At 34.3% G+C, this 10,376-nt stretch overlaps 1 protein-coding gene across 1 annotated transcript in view; it reads left to right on the top strand.

Moving 5' to 3' along the window:
- Positions 1 to 7,415, top strand: part of LOC144968624 (uncharacterized) — a 9,287-nt gene extending 1,872 nt beyond the window's left edge. Inside the window, exons 3-6 of the mRNA XM_078907145.1 lie at positions 2,974 to 3,095; positions 4,983 to 5,115; positions 6,068 to 6,247; positions 7,177 to 7,415. Coding sequence (XP_078763271.1) covers positions 2,974 to 3,095; positions 4,983 to 5,115; positions 6,068 to 6,200 — 388 coding nt within the window. The 3' untranslated portion in view covers positions 6,201 to 6,247; positions 7,177 to 7,415. The remainder of the gene's footprint in view (positions 1 to 2,973; positions 3,096 to 4,982; positions 5,116 to 6,067; positions 6,248 to 7,176) is intronic.
- Positions 7,416 to 10,376: the final 2,961 nt, after the last annotated feature.

Here is a 10,376-nt window from a genome sequence, read left to right on the forward strand (position 1 = left end):
CCATAGCTCAAAATGGGATTTACCTGTAGACTTTTAGACCAACCAAAACACTTGAGTTGTGAAACAACTTCAAATCCTCTTTGACAAACAAAACGATTTTAATAGGTATCAACAGTCGTGACGTCACTTCCCTCGTAACAACGCATAATAACTGAAATATTTCCATCACCGCCTCAATGAAGCTACATTTGTTAGAGCATTTCTAACGAGCATAAAAGTGTATCCAGATGAGAATATTATTATAAATATGTACCCAATCTCGTTTTTTATTATGTATTATTATTACACTAACAAAAAATACTTTTCTTTGATTTTGGCCAGAAAACTCGTCTTTCAAATAGCGATCGATAAAACGAATCTCATCTGGTCAAAAGTTCTCTTAACTTGAGAATTCCTTAACAACTTGCCTGAAGCCCCCATGTTTGAGAAATTTTGACAAGATTAGGGTCATTTTTGTACTTGTCAGTTAATGAGTTTTCTGGTCAAAATTTTGAAAACGTGTTTTTTTCATCAGAGTGCAACATAGTAGGAGTTAAGAAATGAAACAAAGCACTCGTCCAATAGTTAACTCAAGACCCGCTATAAGTGACATCCAGGATATAGTGAGTTAACAACATATCGGGATCTTTTGGACACATTGGAATCACCAATTGGATTCAATAGACTTATGTCACGTCGCCCAGCAACGGTGAGCTGCGTGGTTCTAAACAAAGAAAATCGGTACTTTTTATTCTTCATGCTGGCTAGAACTTTTCAAATGTCATGTGAACAGAATATTTAAAAGTCAAAACATGATCATATTAAACAATGCTTTTCTCCTCTGGATACGCTTTTATGCTCGTCGGAGAAATATTTCATAAAGGGGGTCCGCCATCGTTCCGATAGTTTAGAGCCAGTTACTAAGTTACTATGTGTCATTACGAGGGAAGTAACGTCATTATTGTTGAAGCCTATTGAGGAGGTGACTTAAAACATGCTAAGTGATATCCAGGAGATAATAAGTTAACAATTGATTGGAATCTTATGGACACACTGGAATGATCAGATGAGAAGATGATTTTCAAAACCCGCTAAGTACCATCAAAACAGAAAACGAGTTAACACTCTCATGGAATCTTTTGGACACCCTGGAATCACCATAGAAGGAAATGACTTGTAATACTTGCTAAAACAGATCAAGGAGGAGAAGGAGTTAACATTATCTAGAAACATTTTAAAACTCTTTAAGATTCAACCCGACAAAAACCGACAACGACCAAATATTCATGGGCCATAGTAGTCTGTGGTCAAGAATGGCCTCAGTAAGTAAAATCCAATCGGTGTGAAGGAAATGACAGGCCTGTCACTGTCGCATGATGTTTTCAGCTTTGATTTTTATAAATTTGCCGACAGAAAATAAAATATGTAGTAGAAATTGCGATTCGGATCCTATTTTATTTGCGGGTGAAAATCAAGACATTGCAATTTGTTTGGTAAAAATCGGGAAAAAATTACGACTATGGTGATGAAAAATGACTTTGATGACAATTATTGTGAACTTTAAAAATATTATGAATAATTCATAACGCCCTTATTAGGTGGGGTGATTTTGTCATTCGTGGTATCAATTTTATTGTAATAAAGATATATGAACTTCACAGTTATTGTTTCTGATGCGAAATTATTTCTTTATAATTTTAGCACTAAGAAAAATAGTTGTAAATAAATATGTTACACCTCTTTGATCTACCGCCACCGTCATTTGTGTGGAATTGTGAATCAAGCGTCTCAAAGTCTTCGACGAATCATAGGCTATCTAACCGGCTGGCCGAAACAAAGACGCTTTTCACCGTCCATGTATTATGCTATTGTTATATAACATAATATAACACCTTTTTGAGTTGGCCTAAAAGCTAAAATCTAAAAGTAAAAAATATAATTCTGAGGAATTTGAAAGTCACATTGCTGAAATCAGCTTGAAAAAAGGAGAACATTGGTCCTTATTTCAGAAAAATCGGTTGAAAACCAACTGTTTTACGAATAAATTTGATTTTAAAAATTGCTTTTGTTTATTTTAGCTTTTTTAGCAACTTTTTTATTTATCGGCCGATTTTCTTGATTTTTATGTCATTCTTTATATCTCAATGAGACGAGATCGGTGATATACTTTGTTTGTTTCAAATGTAACTAGAACAAAATTTGGACTTTTTACCAATCAACCGTGCCTGGATAATATATTCAACAAGGTGGTGATTGTGACGCAACTATCCGATGACACGTCTTACAATGTTTCAGCGATGACTCAATGCATTGTTGACAGCTGTTGACACGTGAGGTGTCAAACCGACCAAGCGCTGAAGGGTCAACATGCTCAATTTGCAATCGTTCTTCGATCAAAAAAACTTAAGAACTCACAAGAACAATAAGTTTGAAATTTGGTGACATCGCTCCAGGGCGGAGTTTAGTCATGAGTGACCGTAGAAAACGAAAATGCGACTGCAGACATCAAAGGGTAGGTTTATATCATCAAAGGATGTCTACATGATTGACATGGCCATATAGGGAACTCATTATCTACTCCCCCACAAATAATCGGAACACTAGAAGGTTATCTACGAATCATCAGAAAAGAGCTGAACGTAGCGCTAATTGAATGACAGAAGATTTTTTTTTCTCTAAAAGATGAAAAAAGACTGCAGACTTTGAAAGTCACTTTCTTATGTTTGATAAATTGATTACGCCCTTCCTTCCCCGCCTAGACATTTCACAAAAGATTACTATAGATAAGCGATCAAACAGCTAGAGGCCAAATGTAAAAAGGAATCACCCTTGATTAAAGTGAGATAATTTGGGGTTAATAATCTTACTTTTTATTAAATGCCTGTTGCGGAACTCGATCCCGAGACCTTCCGTTCACATTGCAATGCCTTATCCATATGGCCACCTCACCCCCTTTATATTTAATCCAAATTAATTGTTTGTCATTTCCACAAGGTCTGCGATGGAAAAGCTAAAATGCCTCAAGAATCTCAGAAAACCTTGTAGTGGCAACAAGGAAATGATGCGGAAAATCATAGATGAGATGTTTGATATTAACGTGGATGAGGCTTGTCCAGGTAAAGATATTGATCTTCATTTCTCTATGGCCCTCTGCGGCTTATTGGTCATGTGGTTTGGAGCGGAACAATGTTGAATATTTGGAATAGCTCCTTACTCATATTTATTGTCTCACGGTACTCAGGTGTCAAATGAGTAACTGGCCATTGATAACATTGTCTCTGACCAAAATATGATTTGATATAGCTTTTCAGGCGTGGTGTCTCGTGACGTTTTACATGTTGGCTTGGTAACCATTGTAAAGCACATTTGGAACGTTAAGTGGATATTGCAATTTTAATGCAAAGCTAAAGATAGAATGCGCTTGGCCAAGGAGTTCACAACATTGCCATCCGGAAGTATAACGGACCAACACACAAACTCTGTGTAACCATGAACTTTTATAGTCTTGTTAATACAGTTTAGTGAGAACAACTCACAAACGCGGATGGCAAAAACAATAACAAAGGCCTGAGTGACGTCATCGGCATACTATCTATAGATAGTTCGAAGTTGACGTCACTTGGGTCTTTGTTATTGTTTTTCGCCATCCTCGTTTATGAGTAATTCTCACTAAACTGTATCAACCAGACTATAAAAGTTCATGGTTACACACAGTTTTGTGTGTTGTTCCTACTTCCGGATGGCAATGTTATGAGCTTCTTAGCCAAGCGCATACTATATATAGATAGAACGAAGATGACGTCACTCAAGCTTTTGTTATTGTATTTTGCCATCCGCGTCTGTGAATGATTCTCACCAAACTGTATGCACCAGACTATAAACGTTCATGGTTACACATAGTTTTGTGTGTTGGACCGTTATACTTCCGGGTGGCAATGTTTTGAGCTTCTGAGCCAAGCGCATACTATCTATTAAAGAATATTAAATTAACCAATAGATTTTTGACTAATCAAACCATGGTTATTATAACACACCTTCACACGTGCTCGGAAGGCATGATTGGTTGTTTTTTAACAATAACGTGAATGAAATCGACCTCTCTCTGATTACTGTTATTGTTATTGTAACGCCAGATGGGTGACGAGTTTTTTTTCGTTTTTTTTTTTGTTTGTTTGTTTGTTTGTTTTTTATTTTTTTATTTATTTTTTTTTTGTTTTGTTATTTTTATCACATGATTTTCTCCATCATGAACGTTTGAATTTACACATAGTTTTCTGTGTTGGATCTATAGATAGTATGCAGATGACGTCACTCAGGCCTTTGTTATTGTTTTTGCCATCCGCGTTTGTGAGTTGTTCTCACTAAACTGTATTAACCAGACTATAAAAGTTCATGGTTACACATAGTTTGTTGGTCCGTTATACTTCCGGATGGCAATGTTGTGAACTCCTTGGCCAAGTGCATTCTATCTATAGATAGTATGCGCTTGGCGAAGAAGCTCATAACATTGCCATCCGGAAGTATAACAGACCAAAACACGTTAAACGTTTATAGTCTGGTTGATACAGTTTAGTGAGAATTACTCATAAACGCGGATTTCAAAATACAATAACAAAGACACGAGTGACGTCATCTTCGATCTATCTATTGATAAACAATTAGAACAGTGGTCATTTTACTTAAACACAAACCATGACAGTATCAATAGTAAATCGATAGTAAATCCTGTGTAGTTTGCTATGTCAACCAATCACTGCCATTGTTTACAATATGACGACGACTGTCCGAAAAGCGTAGTTATCTAAGTGTTTATTATAGTAGACATTAACAGAATTATGAAATTTTCATCTTTGTCAAGTTGGTTGTCTTAAATAAAACATTTTAAAAAATTGATCAAAATATCATAATTTGGATTATAAAGTCTATTATTGGGGTCTAAATGACCCCGTTTAAATACCGATTAAAAGCCATGGGTTACTCAATGTTTTCATGTATTCTTCCAGGTCTTCCTGACGGAGTGGAACTGATTCAAGAGATCGTAAAATGTTTCTCTCCGGGCTTCTTTCACTTTGTCCAATCTAGTGTGGAGTTGAAGATTCTCGAGACAGTAGAGAAAAAGTGCCCCAAATACAATAAGTGAGGATTGCATAAATTTAATCTTCAGCATTTATATAGCGCAATATCCACTAAGCAAAACAAAATTTCCTAATTCTATGTAACATTTTGGCTATAAACTCATTTTTCTGCATCCTTTACATACTGAAATAATACGTATTGATTCGGTTGGTCACATGTGTGTGTGTGTGTGTTCTCGTTAATTTAGGCAACGTACGTATAATGTGTTAGAACAATGGTTTTATTGTGGCCCATTGCCCTAAATAGGTGTAATGTCCGATAATGATAACAACATTAACAATAACAATAATGATAATAATATTGATAATAATAATAATAATATATAATAATAATAATAATAATAATAATAATAATAATAATAATAATAATAATAATATATAATAATATATAATAATAATAATAATAATAATAATAATAATAATAATAATAATAATAATAATAATAATAATAATAATAATAATAAAAAATTAATAATAAAAATAATAATAATAATAATATAATAATAATAATAATAATAATAATAAAATGATAATAATAATATTAATAATAATAATAATGATAATAATAATAATAATAATAATAATAATAATAATAATAATAATAATAATAATAAATAATAATAATAATAATAATATAATAATAATAATAATAATAATAAATAATAATAATAATATAATAATAATAATATAATAATAATAATAATATAAAATAATATAGCAATAATCATAATCATAATAATAATCATATTCAAAATCATAATAATCATAAATATTAATTATAATAATAATTAATATTATTATTTCTATAATTTATACATATAGATATAATATATTTATAGAATATCGATATTCGTCAAACTCATTTTGATTTTTCAGTGTCAAAATCACTAACTTATATAGTGTTGGAACAACAGGTCAAAAAATAAACTTTTATTATTTTGTTTATTTTACAGGCAAGCTGGCAACATCAAAACGTGCTTAGATAAACTAAATCGCCAATGCCAAGGAAGTGATGAGAATATTCGCAAGCTTAAAGACTGGATGGGTAGATGGGAAAGAACAAGAGACGGTTGTATTAATTATTAGCAAGACATGGAACTAACTAGGACTAGTGAACGCCGAGGCGGCCATAGGTATCAATGCATTGTATACACATATCTCTCTACTGATAGTAAACTTGATCATCATCATCATCATCATCATCATCATCATCATCATCATCATCATCATCATCATCATCATCATCATCATCATCACCATCATCATCATCTTCCTCATCATCATCATCATCACCATCATCATCATCATCATCATCATCATCATCATCATCATCATCATCATCATCATCATCATCATCATCATCATCATCATCATCATCACCATCATCATCATCTTCCTCATCATCACCATCATCATTATCTTCCTCCTCTTCATCATGATGATGATGATGATGATGATGATGATTAAAGATGATGGTAGATGGAAAGAAAGATGACGTGTATTAATTGATAGCAAGAATGGATATAATATAAGCGGCGAATCGTAACATATAAATATCATTACTATGTCGGATATCATATCCTCATAAACTTCATATACAAAATTGACTTCATCATTTTCTTTTTCAATTTATTACTCATGATGTTTATAGATGTTCGGCGATGAACAATCTTGAACCTGATGTTTGAATTGAAGTTTAAGCGGAACTTTTTAAAACTTTAAACTTTGTAATGAATTACTTATTTTAGGATCGCAAGATATCTCTCTTAAACATTATTGATTACTATTTTAAAAGAATGTTAATCACTATAAAATTCATTTTTAAAAGGTAAAATCCAGCTTAAAGTAAAATAAAATAAATATGACAATTTATTAGGACCGTTTCCACGGATTTACCATGCTCAATGCGCTTCAGAGTTTTAATTATTCATCACGCAGGTCATATGGACCCATAATTTCATTTCACACAGTACTAGACGTTTGTAAGCATATTCATACATACTCGTTTGACACTTTGGTTCACATGTTATACATATACTCGTATTTGTTTTGCCATTAACAGAGTCCGGATCCCCATCATTTTAAAAAGAAGCACAAGCAGGAAATATTTTAAGATTTCAGCATTGAATATTTTACTAAAGTCATAATAAAATTCGACTCTCGTATTAATTTATTTACATTGTACAACTAATTTTATGAACCGTTGCATTTATAGCTTTCTTCATTAAATGCCTGTTTGCCAAATATAATAGCTCATAAAAGTCTCATCAGAATAAATTTTCTTTTTTGTATGTGTGTTTACTTGTTTTGTTTTGATTTGTTTTATTTTGTTTTGTTTGTTTGTTTGTTTGTTTTGTTTTTTTTTGTTTTTGTTTTGTTTTGTTTTGTTTTGTTTTGTTTTGTTTTTTTGTTTTGTTTTGTTTTTTTGGGTTTTTTTTGTTTGTTCTTTTCTTTTTTAATAGTAATTTTGATATATGGAAACCTTATATATATGTATATATATATATATATATATATATATATATATATATATATATATGCTGTAGGCTGCAAGAATTTTAGACGGCATTAACTCTTGATGGTTCTGGAGACGTCTGAAATCTCTGTTTATGACTGTCTGAATGTTTGGTTATGTGGTCTAGTGGTATGACTCTCACCTTCGGATTGGAAAGGTCCATTGTCCAGTTCGAGACTCGTGTTGAGCGGCGCATAGTTGATTCCTTGGAAAAAAAAATGCTCTTTACTGATATTCTCTCACCGTTTTCATATGCGAAAATAGTACATTGCCGTTAACAGCGTTACCTCTGTCGGAATGTGATGTAATAGCCTCTAATAAGCGTCGTGTCTCGTCCTCCATGTTAAGTGTCGCTGTTAGCAGGGGACCCCGAGTAAAGCGCTTTGAGCGCGTTTAGTGGATATTGCGCTATATAAATGCTCTATGCTCAATGATTGTTGTTGGTCTGCCTCGAATATTGGAGAGTCAACTTATTTGGTTGAGATCATGTGTTTAAAACGTCTATGATTTAAATTTCAGCATTTAAATCCCCAGATCGGAACAATTCTCCATTTTATCAAAAACGAGTGAAAATTAAAGGTGTTGTACAATGTTACATAGCAAAATTTAGAGACTCTCCATGTTTACGTCAAAACATTAGTGTTTTAAACTCACAAATAGTTGGACTGACTCAACTGGCTCCTTGGTGTAGCCATCGTTCACTTATAGCCTTACACTGCCCTGAAAGTTGTGTCACAATGAAAGGCAAGGCTCATTAAAAGACGGTGAAAAGTGAGTTTCTGTTCGTAGCCTTAAAGCAAAACCCCCCAAAAATCTTGAGCCTTTATACAACGCAATATCCACTTAATGTGCTCAAAGTGCTTTACAATGGGTCCCTGACCAACAGCAACATGTAACATGTAGAACGAGACATGACGCGAGTTAGGCGATATTACAATTTTTCCTTCAGAGACAACGCTGTTAACGACAAGTTACTAATTTTATACCTGAGTACGCTGATAGAGTGTGAGTAACGAGCATTTTCCAAAGACTCAACTATGCGCTATGCGAGGCTCGAACGCAGGACCCTCCGATCCGAAAGCCAGTGTTATACCATTTGGCCACACTTCAAAGGAACAAACGATTTCATTTATTGTGCGGGTGACTACAACTTCCTTATTACTTTATTTTGGTGACCGCCACCTCGTATTTTCACGTTTTTATTTGGGGGGGGGGGGGGGGGGGGTGGTTTGTTTTGTTTGTTTGTTATTATTTTTTTTTTTTGTTGCTTTTTTTTTAATGAACAGGTTATGAGTTTAAGAGTGAGAGGCTCTTTTCCTTGTTCTCTAAGAGAAATGCTCAGCAGTAACTCTTGTAATCAAACCATTACCAAATAGCTATGCACTGATGTTCTGTGGTGAAATATATTGCAAACCAGGTCCGCCAGTTACAGCAACCGTAATCAGTACAATGCGATTATGTGGTCTTGTGGTATGACACTCGCCTTCAGTTCGAAAGGTTCGGGGTGTGTCAATGGAAAAGGCTATTTATTTAAATCCCCCCGTCGTACTCAGATAAAAATTGAGTACGAGCCGTTGACAACTTTGTGTCTGTCATTAAAATGTATACCTCCTAACAGACGTTATGTCTCGACCGGCATGCTAAATGTTGCTGTTGGCTAAGAACCCTTTGTAAAGCGCTTTGAGTACGTTTAATGACTGCTGCCCAATAGATGCTCATTGTTTTGTAAATACACAAACTGTGAGTAATCTTTTAATAAAAAAATAAATAAAAAATTGAGCTTTATATAGCGCAATATCCACTAAATGTGCTCAAAGCGCTTTACAAGGGGTCCCTGGTCAACAGCAACATTTAACACGTAGGACAGGACATGCCGCCTGTTAGGCGGTATTACAATTTTTCGGACAAAGACAACGCTGTTAACGGCCAGGTACTCATTTTACACCTGAGCACGGTGAGAGAATGTGAGTAAAGAGCCTTTTCCAAGGACTCAACTATGCGCCGAGCGCGAGGCTCGAACCCAGGACCTTCCGATCCGAAAGCGAGTGTCATACCACTAGACCACATAGCCGCAATTAGACCTCTTTTAGTCTCAATTCCTGCTCACAAGTGTTACTTAAAAACTTCATTTTATTCGCTAAAAATATATTTTGTCAAGATTTTGGAATAGTATTGAATCCTGTCTTACGTTTAGAACTTGATGAATACGTGGACAATGTAAGATTTAATAAACCCAATCAGAGCTGCATGGACAGAAAAAAAAAATACAACAACAGCACCCCCGATCAAAACCTGCCCCTTTACTCGTGACATCAACAATGTATGACATCCCGAGTTCAAATCTTCTTTTTCTTCTTCTAGGTTCCATGCCTGGTCCAGGCTTCAGATACTGCATGAATTATCTCTCTCCATTCCTCCCTGTCTCTTGCTTTTTCAAACAGCTCTTGGATTGTTAGGTTGGTGAAGCCTTTCAGTTGATCTATGAGTGTTCAAATCTACATTTTAAAAATAAAATTGACTTTACATTTTTCTTTGTCAATTTAATACTCTGTGTCTCAGTGTTTCAATAACTCTTTATTATTTAACTTTTACTTAGTTGATACAAGGTGCTCACGACAGCACTCGACGGGGGTCCGTGTCAGGTTTACAAACTATGAATAGCCTCACAATAAACAACAGCCGCCAGCAAAACCTGGTCACTACCCTGGCCACCTTGTTTGCCTATTGTTAGCGTCCCCTTGGTCTAT

Source organism: Berghia stephanieae, chromosome 3, assembly GCF_034508935.2.
Source record: "Berghia stephanieae isolate SIO BIC M18660-M18661 chromosome 3, UCSD_Bste_1.3, whole genome shotgun sequence".
Lineage (NCBI taxonomy): Eukaryota > Metazoa > Mollusca > Gastropoda > Nudibranchia > Aeolidiidae > Berghia > Berghia stephanieae.